This window comes from Sparus aurata, chromosome 24 (genome assembly GCF_900880675.1).
Source record: "Sparus aurata chromosome 24, fSpaAur1.1, whole genome shotgun sequence".
Lineage (NCBI taxonomy): Eukaryota > Metazoa > Chordata > Actinopteri > Spariformes > Sparidae > Sparus > Sparus aurata.
In genome coordinates this window covers 2,979,907-3,000,421 of record NC_044210.1, presented here as the reverse complement: position 1 = coordinate 3,000,421, position 20,515 = coordinate 2,979,907, and the positions used below count along the sequence as shown (strand labels likewise).

At 40.0% G+C, this 20,515-nt stretch overlaps 1 protein-coding gene across 1 annotated transcript in view; it reads left to right on the top strand.

Moving 5' to 3' along the window:
* The window catches only part of chrm4a (cholinergic receptor, muscarinic 4a), a 32,791-nt gene extending 12,645 nt beyond the window's left edge, over positions 1–20,146 (top strand). The window contains exons 2-7 of the mRNA XM_030409910.1: positions 9,200–9,798; positions 10,895–11,049; positions 11,888–12,089; positions 12,334–12,420; positions 16,230–16,499; positions 19,882–20,146. Of these exons, the coding sequence (XP_030265770.1) occupies positions 9,200–9,798; positions 10,895–11,049; positions 11,888–12,089; positions 12,334–12,420; positions 16,230–16,499; positions 19,882–20,127 (1,559 nt within the window). The 3' untranslated portion in view covers positions 20,128–20,146. The remainder of the gene's footprint in view (positions 1–9,199; positions 9,799–10,894; positions 11,050–11,887; positions 12,090–12,333; positions 12,421–16,229; positions 16,500–19,881) is intronic.
* The last annotated feature ends 369 nt before the right edge of the window (positions 20,147–20,515 follow it).

Sequence of the window (20,515 nt, the reverse complement as noted above, 5' to 3'; positions counted from 1 at the left end):
CTACGAGCAAAGTTTCATGTTGTGTCGAGACTTCTTACTGTTTTAAAAATAGCGATTTTGATGCTAGCGTCAGAGTGCCCCTGCACCCCTTTGAAAATTAGCTTTCCCGAAAACAAACTACGGTAAATCTTAAAAGTGCCTCTTTCTTCGTAATTATGCATTTAAACAAAGGTTTGACTCATACTCAATCACAAATAAAGCCTTGGTTGCTTTTTGGCAAGAGTTTCATTTTAAGAGTCCAAACCATGTCCAGTCACAGTTATAGTGTCCCCTACTGGTAGCAGGAAATTATATTTTGAATATTGAAGGAGTCCTCCTAGCCCGATTACCTGATCCACCTATAAAATGCTCACAAAACACCATACACCTTGATAATGGTGTATTGTAAAGACTGTGAGTTTTTGTTCAACAGTGGTGACATGCCGGTGTGGCAACAGTCGATGATTTGCTGTGAAACAGGACGTTTTTGTATGCAAGCTATTCAAACTCAATATACAAATACATACTGTCGGACTTCACCACCTAGTGGCATTAGGAAGTGCAATTTTGTGTACTTGTATGTATTATTTCTGGCAGGTTTACGAGATCCACCTGAAATTTGTTCTGCAAATCTTCAAAGCTGGAATGACGTAGTATAGTGAACATTGTTACTTTTCATTGGATCCCACTGCTGTGGCAATGCCTCCGTGATGAATGAAACAGGAAGTTGTTCTAACTTGACTTCACATTGTCCAATCCTCCCCATATTTGACGTGTTTTAGTCCTGGCAAATTCATTACACGACCTACTGGTAAAATGGGAAGTAAGCCATTTTCAATCATCTTTTGATTTACATGAGAATTACACAGTGTGGTCTCCCCTTCATATACTTGAACCTAACATGTAATTAGTATGTGTTCTTCAGAACCATCCGTGTTCGTGTCTGCAGCACGCCCCCCATGGATGTGAGGAGCCGTTCAACACTTCTTGCAGTTTCAATGATATCTTATGTTTCAGTATATGAAGTGTGAACCACCAGGTGAAAATTTCTGTGAATTGTTCCGCAAGATGCAGTTCATGGTGCAAGTTGGTGGTGGCATGTCGATGTCCTCAAGAAGAGACTCTAACACAATATGGTTATACTTAAAAACATTTAGTTCTTTTACTGTCTTTTACTGAGTTTATTCTTTTTCTTACAATAATGAGTTTTAAAAAAAGTAATTCCACGATCAAAAAGAACCGTTAAGTATACAGATAAAGAACCAAACAAGTATCAATAACGGCTCCATTTATCGTGGCAAAATATCAAAATTTGACGGCACACCACGATCAATACAAATTCAAAGCTTTCCAATTTGACATGGCAAACATTTATAGACTGAACTGATCCAATTTGAAATCAATTCTGGTTCATTGTCTCAAAGGAGGTCCTCAAAGTACATCCTCTAAATTTTCAAAGTGGCTACCTGTTGGGATAAGGTTATGGCCCTTAGAGGCTTTTTGTACACCTGGATAATGATATACATACTTACCCATGCCTACAAGTTTTCATACACTTAGCTGAAAACAAAAATTTTGTAGGGGGCACATTTGAGTCATTTTGCCACACCTGATTCTGATAGAGATACATAACATCCCATAGGTGCTCAATTGGATTTAGGTCAGGGGAACATGGGACCAGTCAATGGCATCAATGCCTTCGTCATCCAGGAAGTGCCTACACACTCTGGCCACATGTGGCTGGGCATTGTCCTGCACCAGGGTCCACTGCACCAGCATTGGTTCTGAGGATTTCCCCGTTGGTACCTAAAAGCAGTCAGGGTGCTGTTATTGACCTTCGACGGCCCTGTCCAGCTCTCCCTCCCCTCCCCTCCTGGTATCTCCTCCATGCTCGTGAGACTTTGTCCTGTGCAACCTGAGTGGGCTGCAGGTTGCACCTAATGCTACCAGTAGTGGCAAGGACACTAGCAGAACACAAAACTAGAGAAGAATCAGTCAGGAAGGACAAGGAGAGTGGCCACCACATGCAAAAATATTCCAGAGTTGTCAGTTTCAAAGTTGACTTCCGAAACATTGTGACATTGTACACCAAACTTTTTTTTCCTCTAAAAGCCACCTCGCTGTGTTTCCCCCAATAACTTGGGTAAAGCACAGGGCAGCAGATGTGCAAAAGACCATATTTACTCATTTATATGTACATAGTATGTATAAATGTGTGTATGAATTGTATAATCATATAAATGTGTCTCCTTGTATATAACTGTATTCATGTTTTGCTTGTTGTGTTGCAAGATAACCATGTGGTGGTGATCTTGAAATTACAGGCTTTGGTTACATCCTTGGCTTTTTAGAGTTTTTGTGCACCCGAGGCCTGCACACAAATTGTGGCTGTCCACAATGGAGCAATAATTACGATGATGCTGTGGGTTTCTGCAATGGGACCTGTGGGTTTAGTGTGTGTTTATTTTTTGTTACGTCTGCACTTCCAAAAAAAAAAAAAAAAAAATAATGAAGAAAAAAAAAAGAAACAGGGGCCCCACAGGGTTTGTTCGCTGGAAAACTGAGCAGTTTTCTACCCTTAAGGGCAGTTTTTTATTTTTTATTTTTTTGCCTTCTTCTTTAAATATAACATGTATATTGAGGTACAGGAGGAAGGTCACCCCATTGCTCACCTCCTGCTTCTCTGGGGAGATCCTGGAGTGATGATAAGGAAAAATGCAAAGAAAAAGAGACAGAGAAATCATAGAGCATAAAGCAATACCCTTCTAAACACCTCAAAACACATCCAATTCAAGACACACAGAGAAAAACTACAGACTCAAACAATGACATACAGTTTAGCCAGTCAACAGCCAACAGTGCTTTTTATTCCTGCAGTGTGTCACAGTGTGCACAGGTCTCTATTTTTTCATTCAGTTTGAGAGCAGGTCTTACTATGTTATTCAGAATAAATTTAGATTCTTTCAGATCTAAAGCTGCAGTGGGTAAATGAGGAATGAAACGGGCGGAAACATCCACAGTTGTATTATTTAATATAATGTAAATTTTAGATGAATATTTCAATGCTGGCTGCTGGTTGTCTGTTGACTGTGCGAGTATATGGCCATGCTAGGGAGGTATAAATGTTGCAGCAGTGTGCTGGCTACAGTCTTGTTGCTCGAATGCTGTTCATGTATATATGAGTGCGTGAGATGATGGTGATGAAATCTGTGGTAATGGGCCTCTCATCTGCCTGTGTTGTATATTTCATGGAAGATCTAAGCCAATTCTACTGTGTATGTGTGTGTGATTTAATTTGAATTAAAATGGATTGTTATTATTATTATTATTATTATTATTATTATTTTATTTTGCAAAGAATAAAGCACTTACAGTTTTTGAAATATAAGCCATATTGCAGATTATTAAGAGAAAAATATAGCTCATAATCAGTCATTCTTAGGGAATGAAACAATTCCTAATTATGTGCTAATTAACTTTGCCTTGTTGACAATGAAATATTTTGGCTGAGTGTAAGCTGATAGGCTTTGTCGTTGGAAATGAAACAGATATTGGCCCCAGCCAACGGAAATCAAAGCTGCTCCTTGATTTGGGTGCTGTCGCTGAGAGAAGATACACATCTTGTGAATAGCTTTGTGTAGTCAGAGAAAGTATTTTGTGTTTATAAAGATCAATGTAAATTTGATTTTTAATTAAAAAGTCAATTCCTGACCAACAGCAGCAACATAGACGTGAAAACAGGTGGTTATAGAGAGGCGGGAGAGACTTATTGACCTATACAGCTTTTAAATATGGATAAACGTATTCACATATTTTTTGTTGCCAAGAAAAAGGAATGGGTATAAAACTGATTCGGCACATATTGACCAGGCAGTAATCATTTTATGATCACAGCATCGACTGACGGAAATGACATAAGCACTTGTTTATGACAGCAGCTAGACTGTTTAATTGGCTTTCTTGATATTTAGAATGAGTAATCACAGGAAGAAACAACAGGTTGTCTTCCTCCTGTCACAAGAGGAAAGAGCAAGAAAGCGGGGAAGGCGGGAAGAAAGGAAGGGAGGGAAGGAGAGAAAGAAAAGGAGAACGCGCGGGAAAAGTCCTGTTGTGACATTGAAACTGGAGTGAAACGCTCGTGTGATGTTGATATGACTGTCTACAGGTCTGTTTAAAGTCTGTTTTGGCTGCGAGCCTGTAAAATATAGGCAAGATTCCAAATCTCTAAATGAAACGCCGCTGCAGCCTCGTCTCTCCTCGTGTGAGAAGTGTGTGGCTGCTCTAACCTGTTAACATGGACGCCGAGATGAAAAGTAGGACATTACGCCACGCAGCCACGCTGCTCGCACAGCCAGTGTGGCCAGCCTGTTTGACATACAGTACTAATTTTAGTCTCGCTCGATATTTGATGGCTAACATTACATCACGGTAAAGTGAGAAAACACTGGTCCCATAGCAGTGCCCAGTTCCCAACAGATTTTCCTCACACCCTTACTCTTTGTTATTTTACTCCTTCTTGCCTTTTCTCAGTCTTTTAGATTACAATTCCAATATCACTGAGCTGTGGTCCATCATATGTCACAGTAGTTTGTGTTGATTTTCCTTTTTATTTAATATCTACACATAAGTACAGTCAGAATGGCAACCTTAACATTGCTCTTTATTGTTAACGTATCAGGACTGTAATACGCCTAAAAATAAGGCCTTTATGTCCAGCTTGAATGCTGAGGAATTCCCCCAAAATGCTTGTCAGTATATTGAGAAGAGTATAAACGAATAATGTGAAAAAGCTGAATATAATCAGAGTTCTGCTTTGAAATGAATCCCCACCTATTCCCCCTGCACTACGTCTCCCAGGTTCTCGGTCCTGCAGTGTTTGTTTCTCCCTGCGTTTAATGTATCCGCTGTAATGTTATCGGAGCCGGCCAGTCTCTCTATTAAATGAGTTTGAATATATATGGAATAACCGCGTTGGTTTAGCATATTGTTGAAAGAACAATAGAGTGTATGTTTAAACCACAGCCCTAAATTGAATTTGCAGCACAGATTGGTTAGAGGCCATACATCCATTTTCATTATTCATAATGCTTTGAAGTAGTGCCAGCCATAAATACGCACATGATATGTTTGATAGCCATTCTGTGTTATTAAATGCCATAGACTGCTTTATTATATTGTAATCTGCATTTTTTCATAGCGGTGGAGCTCTGTGCACAGACAGTGATGCAAACTGGGTTACTGACCCTGTGTACAGTGCTTGTGTTAAAGCTAGTTTTATACTGAACATAAGTGTTTAGACATGCAACTGGCAGTTTGTACTGTCCATTCCAATACATTTTCATTTATATATATCACCAGATGACAACAAATGTTATCTTCCGACGCAAACCTGTGAACAGACCCAGTCTCTATGTAGGCAGCCATCTACTTTGACCAGCTGGGTTAGGGGAGGACACAACCAACTAAAGCATTCAGATGAATGTGGAGTAAATAATAAGTTCTATTAAGTACTTAAGTACAGTACATTACTTGATGAATGTATTGATTTCAGTGCTGCTAATGGGCCTTTGAATAATGATGCTTGGCTGTATACACAGAAGGCAGTTGCACTCTGATGCGACTGCTTATCTTCAATCAGTTTTTGATTCTCGAGTTTGTTTTCTGCAAGAATCCTCATCAGTATGCAGATAAGATTAGCAAGCTCCCCATGGCATGTACCAAGTATGATGAGCTCTGCACACTGTACAGAGATACTTCAGATAGACCGGCAGTAGAACAGCCACCAGCCAGTCTTATCTGCATCCAACTGTGATCAGTAGGAGTGAGAAGGGACAAACAACTGTCAGATCAGGTCCTGCTCACACTACACAACTTTCTGTGTGGTTTCCACACTACATGACTGGTCAGCGACACATGCGACGTGACTCAGGAATGATGTGGTCTGAGTTTTTTTGCGCACTGATTTGCAGTGACAAAAGACAAAAGAAGAAAATGACACGGGTAGGAGAGCAGATCCGTATTTGTGGACAGCAAGGATTAATTTTTGCACTGAAATCGCATTACAGCCTGCTCCTACTGTGGTTACATACACTAAAACGCTTGTGTGTCTGTATTCTGATAGAAACTTTAGGCTATTATTGCACCTGCTCCGTACGCAGGCTGGGTTCAGAGAGCAACTGTGGATTACGGTAGAGGAGAGAGGGAGAGAGGAGAGGAGGATCTGCTCTCATCCAGATTTTTAGCCGGCAGATGTAGGACACACGCAGGCAAGCCGTCTCTGAGCTGCTGGATCAGGTCTTTCAACAGTTCACAGTTACCGACAGTCATTCACGGGAGCGCATGCTGATCTGCCTCTGATCTGGGTATTCTGACAACGAGCTCTAAAAACCGGCTGAAGTGGCAAAATCGGGCATAAAATCCTTAAATGTCACTTTGGCTTAACTCTGTTACATAGTATGCACTTTTTTAAGTAACATTACCAAAGTCTACAATGATAGACGGGACAAAAAAGGGGAAGGAAGAAAGTTAAGGGAGTAATAAACTTGTGTGGACATAATAAACAGATTACAAGCTACAAGTTAAGTTGCTCTATCCCATGATCCATGTTTTCCACCAGGTTATAAGGTGATTACTCTTACTAGGTCTAGAAAAATTATCATGATGATAGTTCCCAGTGAATACACCATCGTTGCACCAGACATGCATCTCACGTCTAACACTGCCATCATTATCTCTCCAGTTTGGAAAGAAACAAATACATAATATATTGCTAATTCATATAAGGTGATTTTACGCATCGATTCATTCATTCTTTAAAAGTGGAGGAGGTGACAAGAATTTCTGTTCAAGTAAAATGATTCCACAAGTAGTTAATACAGCTCAATGCTTATACTCCATGAAATAATTTTAACAATGAAGCCACTAAGATGAGTGGTCTATATTGCTGATTGTGAAGTCAGACAGGTGTTCTTTTTCACTATCTCTAAGGAGCAGCTTCTCTGCTCAGTGGGAGTGCTGAGTTGAAGCTCACATTATACCAAATTAGCTAGGCTGAAATCATCAGCACAAGTACATGACTCATTGCTGGGACCTTCAGTCAGGCTTATTCAGTGGTATAAACTCTGGTCATGATCAGGGAACACAACACAAACCAAATAAAAAAAAAAAATCCTTCTGCATGGATGTTTCGGTGTTGTTTTAACAGTGGTTATAAAAGAACATCGATGATTGTTCATTTGCCCTGAGTGAGTGTTTGGCAGTTGGTACGTTGTTCACTTTATGTCTGTGTGGCACTGCACCGTACAGAGATGACATCATTTTGTTTTCTTATGACCAAAATACATTTCTGTGGGCAGTGAGAGAGACACAGTCTGATGTCATGTTTGTTAGTATTATTATTGTTATTATTATTATTTGGCAGCCCTTTTTTATAAATTAGTGCAAGGGAACGACGCCATCCGTTCTGCAGAGAAACAGAGAGAGAGGGAGAGATGTTTCCTTTAATTTAACGCAGGCCTACTTATGCCATTGTGTCATACAAGTTTGTTACTGCGCCTTGTTGTTATGACGTCATGTGCTACCACATTGGTTTGAATAGGCTACAGAGTTAATGACAAGCTACCTTCACATGCAGCTCACTTGCATGTGGAGGTTTAAAAAAACGCACAGTGTGTTTTTTTTTGGATGGTGACTTAAAACATACTGCTAATGAAAACAGTCAGCAGAGCAGACACATAGAGGGAGAGGGGGAACGGAAAGGGGAGGCAAGCCAGTGTGTGTGTGCATTAAAGTGGACGATTAAAGCTACGCTGTACTTTTAAAACTATTCTGGAAAAGCTGTGAAATAGCCCTTTTTTTATTTTGCATTTTCACAAATAGAAAAAAGGTCTCAAGAATCTTGGGAGTCTTTAGCCTCTCTGAGAAAATGTAGTCCGGAATTTATGGGTCTAAGTATAGTGGTTTTTTGATCTGGACCTGGTCTCATGTGGTCTAGACATAAAGCAACAGCACTGAAATGGACAGTAAAAATAGATAGGATTGTTCAGGCGCACAGGTGGTCAAGTGGTTAGAGCACATGCCATATATGCAGCTGACCCCGGTTTGATTCTGGCCAGAGTCCTTTGCTGCATGTCACATCCCCCTATTTTTCCTATCTGTCAACTGCTTAATAAAGGTGTCTATGCCAGAAAAAATCTTTAAAAAAAAAAGAAAAAAAAGATAGGATTATTCAGTCAGGATTATTAAACCCTTTGATGTCCCCTGTCATTTTGGATTATTGGGTTATGGTGACATTTTAATGCTGAGCAGGTAGAACCACAGCAAATAGGTAGGAACAGAAAAAAAGACAATCAGTTTACCATGAGCAAGGACAATAAGAAAAAAATGCTAGCGTTAAAATGATGAAAACTTAGGGTTGTAAACCAGTTGCAGACCGTGTCATTGTGTATTTAATTGTCATTTCATCTTCCCTATATTGATAACATTTTTCAGTCCATGAACTGTCTGGAAAATGACAGAACAACAGCATCTATAGGCAGTGTGCCACTTCTAAGGTGGACTAGAAAATTCCAATAGGAAGCTGTGAATCAGATACTAACTTTAGCGTCGTCTGTTGCAGTGTGGTGGAAATCTCTATATGTGTCTTGCCAGTTTCACAGTCTTTATTGTATTAGTGCCACCATGGTGTCGATTCATTGACTTACCATCACTGTGTGATTCTGATTATCCAGGCTTTCTTCCACACTGAACTGTTGGTGGGTGAATTGGCTGCAAGCTCATGAAGTGCAACACATGACGAAGTCAATAACTTCTGGGTCACACAAATTGGACAAACTAAATATCAAAACCAAGTCTGGCCTGCAGTCAGTTTATTCATTTCCCTTTTTTTTTTGATCTGAGCATAAAATTGTAGTTTGAAGAAACAAACCGATTCATTTTTTGGTATCACATTCATTAACCTATAATGAAATAGCAAATGTTTGTTTTTTTTTTCATTTCCCAATTTTGGTTTCCAATTGAATGTAAAAGAACGAATGATAAACGGATGATACTGCCATAAGTGCATTTTATTTTACTGGAAATCAACATGTGTTTGAGTCAGGGAATATTTCAGGACAGCAGACACTGTGATGTTGATGATCAGTGCCATTACTACACATTATATTTGTCTTTACTGAAATATGTTTTCTTTATCTTCCTGTCTCTCTCCTTTTTCCATCAGGGTCCTCGCTCAACCAATCCGCTGACCTGTTCTCCAACACCTCATGCAACATTTCCAACAATGACTCAACAACCTGCTCCCCAGTGGACGATGGAGTGGGGACAGCAAGTCCATATAAAGCTTTGGAGATGTTTTTTATTGCCTTGGTTACAGGATCTCTCAGCTTTGTGACTGTCACCGGAAATATCTTAGTCATGCTGTCCATCAAAGTAAATCGCCACCTACAAACTGTTAATAACTATTTCTTATTTTCATTAGCATGCGCTGACTTGATTATTGGTGTTTTCAGCATGAATTTGTACACAGTCTACATCATCGTTGGCTACTGGCCACTTGGGCCGGTGGTCTGTGACTTGTGGCTGGCTTTAGATTATGTTGTCTCGAATGCCTCAGTGATGAATTTACTGATCATTAGCTTTGACCGCTATTTCTGCGTGACCAAACCCCTCACGTACCCGGCAAGAAGGACAACAAAGATGGCGGGGTTAATGATTGCAGCAGCGTGGATCCTGTCATTCATCTTGTGGGCTCCTGCAATCTTGTTCTGGCAGTTCATCGTTGGACAGCGAACGGTGCCACCCGGAGAGTGTTACATCCAGGTAGAGTGCATAAAACTTTGATGAATAATTGAAAAAGTGCATTCAGTAAGAGAAGGTTGTTTGCAAAATGGCAGCCTTTTAAATGGCCTTTTGATGTGTGATGAATGTGTGACGAAATAGTCCTTACTCAAGGTCACCTTACCAGTTTTTCTGTAGCTTTGAACCACAAGTCAGTTTTCATACGTGACTGAAGTTGGCTCAGATGTCACATTAGGTGACATTAATGTGGAACGTTCGCCACATGATAAAAGGGTGGTGTGAAAAGGAGAGGAAAGGTAACCCCTGTCTCCATCCAAAGTCTGTTGAATGTCTTATTTTTTTTAATATATTGCTCCAATCCTCCCCTGACTCCTGCTCCAATGACGTTTGACCTTGTCCAAGATAAGTGTTTCCAATGGTTGATACATTATTGTCATCACACCATATACCACAATTAGGTTGTCATAGATACTGATCTTAATTTCAAGAATTAACTTATATAGAGGCCATGACAAATTACACATTTTTCTTGTTTAGGTATTTACTCTACTGACTCCTATAATGTTTTTTTTTTTTTTTTGCTGCTATATCTCAAACTCTGCAACCCATTCACTAGAATATATGTTGGCAAAACATGTTTCTCCAAAACCATAAACAAGCTGAAGATGGACAAACTTCCTAAAATAAATATTGCTTGATATCTGTTGCGGAGTCTCACTAAAAATGTCCAGTGGTTTAACTTACTGACATCCTAGAAGCCTTTTCAACGGCTTGGCAGTGATTTCACCTACAACTCCAGCAAGACACTCGGCTATGCTCTGTCCTCCTCATGCAGCAGTTCCCCTAGTGGGAGCCCGGAGCTATAACAGGAAGGCTGCTAGGCAAAGCTAAATTAATCTTTATTCAATTGTGATGAGTCACAAGAGTCTCCCGGCAGTTTTTTCAGTAAGATGTCACATTAAAGTTGCAATTCTGTATTAATTACAGACAGTGTCTAAAATTAATTCTATAGGAGATTTCAAGTTGAACAGCGCAGTGTCATCAAAGTCTTTCTTTCTTTCTTTTCTTTCTCTCTTTCCCACTTTCTGTCTTTCGTTTCATTTTCCTTTTTTTTTAGTTCCTTTCTAACCCTGCAGTGACGTTTGGGACGGCTATAGCAGCATTCTATCTTCCTGTCATTATCATGACAGTCCTGTACATCCACATCTCCCTGGCCTCCAGGAGCAGGGTCTCCAAACACAAACCAGAGAAGAAAGAGAAGAAGGGAATAAAGTAAGAGCCTCAGTGCGATCAAACTAACCTTTTCTTAATTCGGGCACTTGCTTTTGGAACGCAAACTCTTACTTCATTAAATAAATAGCTGCAGCAAAATAAAAAAGGGACCCTCATAATCCTTCTATGTGTGTTATAATCTCTGCTTTATCTAACAGTTTCCCTCGGTTGGTTTCTCTTAATCAGAAGCCTCCTTTATACTACTTCTAAACAATATTCCATCAAAAACTCTGTGTACCTAAAGATGGTTGTAAAATGTTTATTTTCTCAGACAGAGAACAGCAACTCTGCTGAAGTTGGTTAGTTACAAGGGATTCCAATGATGACCCAATTTCACTGCAGAAGAAAGTGTCAAAATGTCTGGAGAATTTCTTCAAGCACTCCTAGTGCATATTATGCTTCTTTGTTAATCATCCAAATGCCTTACATGTTCCAAACATAGTCCCTCAAATACGGCTATAAACACAATATCAGTGTCACGCTGTCACCCTCCCTGCAACTCTAAAGCGTAGCCTAAGGTACTGATGATGACGAACTACTGATAAAGAAAAACTATTTAAAATATGTATTTTTATACAGTGTGTTTCACCCAAATACATTCCTGTTTTGTAAATCATAGGTGGTTTGGAAATTGAAAAATATTTTTTCTTTAGTGGTCTGATAAATTACAAAGTACCACCTGATGGCTTTTTATCATTAAGAAATCAATTACACAAATTGCTGCACAATGATTGATATCCATTTGTGTATAAACTACACATCTGAGGCACAGATTTTTATTTAAATTGTGTGTGCTTCTTGAAAAAACAATTGACATTCTAGTGTTTTTTTTTTCCAGAACTCCCAGCTTGATAAAGAGTCACTTGTTAAAGCAGAACAACAACAATGAGACCAGTCCTCAGGCCAGTCCCCGCTCTACTCCCAAACTTAGTGTGGACTCAACTACAACTGCGTTGGAGGCTGTGAAGAACGGCAGAGTGGAGGAACCTAAACCAGCTAAGGCAAAGCCTCTAGCGCAGCCCAGTCCAGGAGTCACACAGGTACTGATTCACACAGTCAGTCTAATAATATCACAGCTTATGCATTCCCACCAGACTCCGTTCGCTTTTGCGGCAGTTTCATTTTTTTTACTGTTTACTGTAGTACTGTAGAAGCTTGTTATGTTCAGTAAGTTATCTGTCTATCTATCTGTCTATCTGTCTATCTATCTATCTATCTATCTATCTATCTATCTATCTATCTATCTATCTATCTATCTATCTATTTATCTATCTATCTATCTAGGAAAAGGAGAGCTCCAACGATTCGTCCACCGCTTTTATTCCCCCCACAGAACCAAAGAACAACACCAAGAATGAGGTCATATCTGAGGTTGGTTGGCTTTCTTTGATGTCATTCCCTACTTTATTTCCAACGCGTTCATTGTCTTTGGGGTTTGAACAAATCATAGTGTCATCAGAAATGATACAGACATTTGATGACCCCATTTAATTCTGTCAGTAAGTCATTTTCTTTTATGGTGGATTAGTCTTCAGTAGCTCTATCTGTGGGTTAACTATCTCTTTTCAGAATAAATATCATGTTCTTACAAGGAAGTGGCTTTTCAAAATACGTTTTTCTTTTATATATTTGGCCGTGCAGGGCCAAATTGTGCCATGTTGCTACAAAGATGATGTGATTTTTCTATTACTACTTTACAAGCCAAGAATCAAGAGTGCTGAGTAGGGCTGCACGATATGTCAAAAAGTAATTATGTGATTATTTTGAAATATATTACGATATAATTCATGATTATTATGGATGACATTACAATTTTCACTGTCATTGAAAAACTAATCATGATGTCACGATGATGTGGCATTTCTCCCAGTCTCTGCCGAACATGTTTTATTACATCTGGAGAATGAGCTTTGTAGCCCAGAGCATCTCTGCAGCAAAACAAAATGTCATCAAAACACTGTTTTGTGACACATTTTACCTTCATAAAATAATTGCAGTTCTTGCAATTTGGATATTGCACTTAGTCATATTTCGATTTTGATTATTTTGCGATTAGTTGTGCAGCGCTACTGCTGAGCCCATTATTAAATGAAAATCTCGTCATGCTGTTTCTCAGCCATTGGACTGTGATATATTTGCAGGCCAGAGAATACAAGAGACCCAAGGACTACACTGAGGAGTATACATCCACAGTCATGGACTACATTAATTACCATGTGGACAATGTAATCAGCAGGAAGCTGATCAGGAAGTCAGCCCAACCCACCCTTGTGAACAGCTGTGCCACTTTAGCTGAGGAACTTAATTACTTTGATAGAGATAACAGAGATCAAATGGTGCAGCCCCTTCTCTTGAAAAATGCTGCGCCCATCCTGAGCCAACACAAAGTCATACGCTGCCTACAAAACATCAAAAACGAAATCAAAAAACATCAGAAACATCTTCAATCTCTCCCTGTCCTCACCGTGTGTCCCTGCATATTTTAAAACATTAACAATGATCCCAGCGACCAAACAGTCAGCTGGTCCGTGACAAAATGATTATAGGCCTGTGGCTCTTACCCCCTTATCCACTAAATGCCTGGAGAGACTGGTCATGAAGCACATAAGGAGCCTCAGACCAGCTTCTTTTGACTAGCAACAGGTTTCTAATAGGAAGAACTGATTGACGGAAGGTGAAATAGCTATTTTGCTTAACACTGGATTAAAACATCTGGAGCATAAGAACACATATTTAAGATTGCTCTTCATTGATTATAGTTCCCCCTTTACCAAACTACAGGACCTGGGAGTTAACACCTCACTATGCAACTGGGTACAAACTGTACACAGTGTCTCAGACTTGGGAAGCAAATCTCGCCCAATCTGTCCCTGAACACTGGTGCTCCAAAGGAATGTGTACAAAGTCTACTTCTATACACTGGGGGTGGTGAAAAAAATCGATTATTGATTAATCGCGATTATAATATTGACGATTATGATTCGATTATTAAATTTCCCAAAAATCGATTTAAAAAAAAAAAAAAAAAACGTTTTTTTTTTTTTTTTAAAATAGTAATACAAATTGGAGTCCTCCTCCTACTGGCTTCCGCTACATGGTCCACAGTCTGGAGCCAAGATATGTTATTCCATCCCGGAGCTTTTTCACACTTAAATAGTTTCCAAATCTTTACAAGGAGACAAAGCTTTCCGTGCAAGAGTCCCTCAACTCTGCTCACAGGGTAGCAATAACCTGCGATGCCTGGACATCCAGAGCTACAGTCTCATACGTGACCGTTACAGCTCATTATGTCAGCAGTTAATGGAAGCTAATGTCCTACGTACTTCAGACGAAAGCTATGGATGATAGCCACACAAGCGCAAATATGTGTGAGTTTCTCAAAGCAAAGGCAGACGAGTGGGGAATAGAGAAACACGCCCTGGTTCTCGTCACCAACAATGCTTCTAACATGAGTCCGGCTGCTGAGCTTGGCAACTTTCTTTTAACAGTGAAACACTACATTTAACACAAATTAAAAAATAATGATTTTGGTATTACAGTTACACTGTACAATATTGAAGATGTGTGAGGTGTTACTCCCAAGATAAGTAAAATAATTCAGCAGCTGACTGATGTTAAATGGAAGATTAATAATCGTTAATAATTGAAAATTGAATCAATAATCGTTAATAATCGAAAATCGATTTGTAATCAAATCGAGACTTCAATAATCGGAATCGAATCAAAACGGGAAATTGGGCCGATTAACCACCCCTACTATACACCCGTTTCACACACACACACACACACACACATCCCTCCTATCCCCCTGACTCAAATCGTTAAATCCGCGAATGATATGGCTGTGCTTGGCCTCATCGATGAGTCTGCATATAGGAGACAGTACAAGAACTGGCAGTATGATGTCACAGTCACAACCTAGCTGTGAACATCAAGACCAAGGAAGTGATAGTGGACTTTCACATGTCAGGACAACACACCCCACTCATTATAAATGGCGAGGCGGTTGAGAAAGCAACCAGCGTCAAGTTCTTGAAACTGACGGTGACTAAAGAGCTGTCACATTCTTGGTGAATTGGAAAGCTCAAGAACGTCTCTTTTATGTGAGGAAACTGAAGTGAGAAACCCTGCTACAGAGGCCTCTGGTCCTTTTCTATTACGGCAGCATTGAAAGGGCCTCTAGAGAGAGTATGTGCAAAAAAGCCCCTTATGTTGGCGTTTCCAAATTATCATCAACATTTTTTACTCAATTGTCAAGGACAGGGTTTTAAAGGGTTTTAAAGTTTTTTTCCAATTGGTAAAACACGTGTCTATACTGAGGTCAAAACTGTTCAGACAGTTCCCTTCATAACAACAGTTCTGGTAAAGTTGGAAGGAAAAATGACACCATCCTTCAACAGGTCTATGACTGGAAGAAAGGGTAGAACACTACGTATATTTACAAAACTTTAGAAATGCAAATTTTAAATGAAAGGGCTATTTTGTATATGTGTTTTATGTGTATTTTTGACTGTAAAGTTAACTGTTTTTACAATAGTATACATGATAAAATGTAAATCAACTACGCTTGTTGGAGGTTGATTTGCAGTTGACTGTTTTGCTGGCTGTGTGAATAGTTTTATATTTAATTGCATTTCCAAGTGCAACTCTTAACTTTCTCCATTGATAAACCTCTCACGAGATGTAAATGTAGGCAATGCGGGTTGATTTGATGATAGTGGATGTTTGACACAGAGGCGGTGGATCACACGTTGCTGTGAGATCACAGTAGACACATGTAGGATGCCACATGCTAGAATATTTGTTATGAACCAAATATTGAATGAAATGACAGGAATATGTGTACACGTTTTTGATTTCTAGATACCTCCTTATGTATATGGATTTGTTGTATTGAGCCATATTTTTCTGTTCTTCAAATTTCTATTTTATGTATCACTTTACTTTTACACACAATGTACTCTGTGAGTAGGGAACATACCAGTTTCCGAAAATGTACCTAAGCAATTGAGAAAAAACTGTAACACTAGATGATTTAGAACTCCTTCTGGAAGTTCATTCTTGCACTCTTGTTGTTGTAAGCATTACTGTTTTCACTGACCTTTCTGCCCTTGTGAGCTTCATGTACCCTACACACTGGCCTTAGAAGTTCCTCAAAAACTGTCTTTGGTTTGTTACAGGCTGCAACAAATCCCAACCCAGTTGACACGGAGACAGCCGATGCTGCTGAGCCCAAGATCAGCGCCAGTTCAAAATGGTCCAAGATAAAGATTGTAACAAAGCAGGCCGGAGACGAATGCATCACAGCTATAGAGATCGTCCCTCCTGTAGAGGGAGCTGAGAGACATTCGATCCCAATCAGCCGTCCAAGGACTGTGGCACGGAAGTTTGCAAGCATTGCTAGAAGCCAAGTGAAGAGGAAAAGACAGATGGCTGCCAGAGAAAAGAAAGTATGTTAATATAACACTGCACAGACATGAGGCACTAATTGGATAAATGTGTGTGTGTGTGTGTGTGTGTGTGTGTGTGTGTGTGTGTGTGTGTGTGTGTGTGTGTGTGTGTGTGTGTGTGTTAACTGACATTGGGGCTAACATAAGCATCTCTGCCTCCCATTTTCCAGCCTTCTTTCTCTCTCTCCTTGTCATTTCTTAACGCCTGCGGGTAGGGTGTCCTGATTCTTGTTATGAAAGAGGACAAGGGCAAAGTGGTCAGTGCACATGGCCCTCAAACCCTGCCGTTTAAATGAATCATGGTCCTTTCCTTATTAGAGGCATAAAACACAACCACTCTGCTGATGTCTTGGTACAGTAGCTAAGTAGCTAGCTCGCTAACATTACATTGTTAATGCTGATATGTGCATGACAGTTCCACATTTTAACGTATTTCAATGTCGCATCCTCCCCTTTGATGGCATATGATGCCTGAAATTTAACCGAGGACCAGTAGTTAATTGCAGCAGTAAGCACCGCTCCTCTAATATCATAGCAGACTTGCAGGAGCACGGGCTGCTGACCGCTTACATTAGCGACCGGTAACAAAGCAGTCTTCTTTTTAAATTGATGACTTCTTGGAACTTGTGAATGAATTGCTGGCGTCCATGCGTTTCTGTCTCCATCAGATAATAGGCAGATTGCACTGTGATAATACCAAGACTGCCGCACTAACACAAAGAAATCACCACAACGGAAGATGGAAATCTCGGGTCCTAATGTCATGACCATCATCTACGTCAAATGATGACATTTGAGTGTCTTGAAGGGTTGTCCTATTTCATAGGGGGGATTTCAACCACTTCCCCTTGTCGCTTATGTAATGTGAGTGATGTGATTATGCCACTTATGTTGCGTGATTTGAGCTACATCCGATAACATAAGTGACTTATGTTATGAGACTAAATATAGCAGCCTGTTCAATGGCTGATTATGTTATGAGACTGAATGTAGTTACTTTAACCCAAAGTATGATCTGCCCTCAACCCAACCAAGTGGTGCATAAACCACATCAAACCACAAACTGTCTAATGTTGATAACAGTCCAAAAGTAATGATATGTGGTAATATGTGAACTGAAGTGTTAGTCAGCAAGCTCAAGTCAGACAGGACTTATATATCACACATTATTGCAAACGTGACAGTGGCACCTTTATTTTAAAAGTCTTGCCAGACATTGCATACTACGTTGTATTGCTCACCTGACTGCAGAGCCTTTCAAGTCTTAACTGATGCTAGACTGGGAGGTAGAGCATCATAGTCTGAAGCTCAAGGCCACGGAACAGGCGGGCTGTGATTGATGAGTTGGTCGTGAGAATCTGTTGGAAAAAGCACAGTCTAAAGAGTGGCTGACAAAAGCACATCTTCACTGATCATCTAGACACAGAACAGAGCAACATAAATATCATGACAACAAACAAAGCTACCGTTGGTGTTTTGCGTGGCAGCATATGCTGCGGGAGTACAGGTGGGACTAACATGTCCACCAGCGTGTGAATGGTATGGAGCAGCTGTTTTCAAAGATGAGTTGCTTTTGCGCTGCAGTCATTTCACTTAATTACAGTATTGTTCAGAATGGCAGATGGTGTTCGGTGATTTTCTTCTTATTTTTGAAAAAGGACATTGCCTGCACCTTTAACCATATTGCTATAATGTTTGGTCTTTAGCACTCACCACAGGTCACACCTGAAATTCAAATCATCAGCAGTTAGGTGGAGTTTGGAGCTTGGAGTGGTTATTGTATACAGCATCAAAAATTAGAAATGTATCCTGCACAAAATCCAAGATTAGGATTGGCATTAGGATCCAAGATGGCAGGAAAAGAGCAACCAGCACTTATTTTGAGCTTCATTGATTAATTATAAAGTATAATCAGCTATAAATACAACACATTTCCAGCTCTCTGAGACAGCTACATTTAGCGGAAATTATTACATTACATAATTAAATTTTCAATATTCTGACTGCCCAGAGCCCTGTTTCCAAATAACGGTAGTCTGTAAGAGAGTTTCCCAAAGCAGCAGTTAAGATCAAGTGCCAAACAAACACAAGCTGTTTGTGGCACTGAAGATTAACCAAGCACACTTAACTGTCTATAAACCCAGCCACAAATGTGCAAATCATAAAACAAAGGTCGTAAATGACCGAATAGAAATGTTTAATAATGTCTCTTAATGTTTTCAGGCAGCAGTCATAGCTTTCTGATTTCTGCCTTAGGATACCTGTTACTGGAAGTCCAGTCCAATTGAACTGCCGGTACAGACATATGAGGGCGATGATGAAAGACACTGTCAGATGTCTCTCTTCCTTTCCCCTTGTCTTAGATCATTTATAAGGCTGGTTCACAGAGCCCCAGGAAACTGCAATTTTTTCAGCCAAGGTAAAATATTGAAAGTGTATTCGCAGTGGCGTCATCGCCTCAGGAGATGCCTCGCCAGACAAATTTGGCCCTTGTTGTGTCTCTCCTTTAGCTTCATATACAATCATTCTGCCTCAATTATCAACTTTACCTCCACCTTTTGTCTGAACACACCATTAAGGCTGTATTTAGACCCACAACAGCATTATAGGATGAACTCCATCCCCCTCATCCTTTCAAATCAGACTAGTGATAATGACAATACTGAGGGCTCCGCGACATAAACAACAACAGAACTGCAGTGTTGTCCATCAAAATAGTTTAACCCTGCTCAATACTATGATTTTGAACATCACTAATACAGCACTTCCCCACACACAGCTCTTAGCCACTGCCATCTGACTTTTTGATTGTGCCATCGCTGTGATGTACAGGCCACTGGGGGTTTGTTCCTCAGATGGCATCCCTGGCAGCAACCACTAACTGAAAGCACCTTAAAGTTTAAGTAGAATTGTTAGATACCATCATCTTATCGTATCATCATCATTATCATAATCATAACATCATCTTAGCCTTGAGATGCTTTTGAAAAAACAGGACAGGTAGGCTTCTAAGACGATGTAAAAGTACAATTTGTATTTCATTATTAGTGTTTCAGTTCATTTTAGATCAACATCATCATCAAACTGCAGAGGTCTGAAGCCTGGCAAAATACTTGAGGGAATCAGTTGTTCAGAGTGACTTTTACTTATACTGATAGTATGCTACAACAACATATTTTGACCCATTCTCACTCTCTTGGATTAACTGTCTTCAAAAAAGTTTTAGCTTGCGGCCAATTGATTTCCATACCGCAGTGAAATTAATGAAAAACCAATAGCCTCCTAGAGAGTAGAAAAGATTACCAGTAGTCTGAATTGTCTCGATCCTGTTCTGCCTTTGTTAGTTCACTCCTCCTCTCTCTTTTCTTCCAATTCTCCACAGGTGACCAAGACTATCTTTGCCATCCTGCTGGCTTTCATCATCACATGGACACCTTATAATGTCATGGTGTTGATCTCCACCTTCTGCCAATCCTGTGTCCCCGACACTGTGTGGGCTATTGGCTACTGGCTGTGTTATGTCAACTCTACTATCAACCCAGCTTGTTACGCACTGTGCAACGCCACATTCAAAAAGACATTCAAGAACCTGCTCCTGTGCCAGTACAAAAATATAGGTACAAGATGAGATGGAAGAAGACGACTGAGGGCGGGATGGGTGGGGGAGGGGTGAACCACACTGCAAGAACGGGAAACAATGGAAGGAAGAGAGGAAATATTGTTGAAAGGTGAGTGACAGAGGGCTGGAGGAGCCGGAGAAGAGAAATGGATGACAGATTGAGAGACATCTGCAGGAGTTGAGCAACTACAGTTTATATTGGATACAAATTCTGATCGTCCCAATTGGTATCTGTAGACCAAGATCAAAATGTGTAAATCAGGATTACGGTAAGCTGCCCAGCTTCGCCTCAAACTGAAGATTTCACACACTGAGTGGAGGCACGGTTTCAAAAAGTAGGGAAAATAACTGCAATGGCAGAACAGGGATTTGTGTGAGCAGAAAAGTAATAAACCGA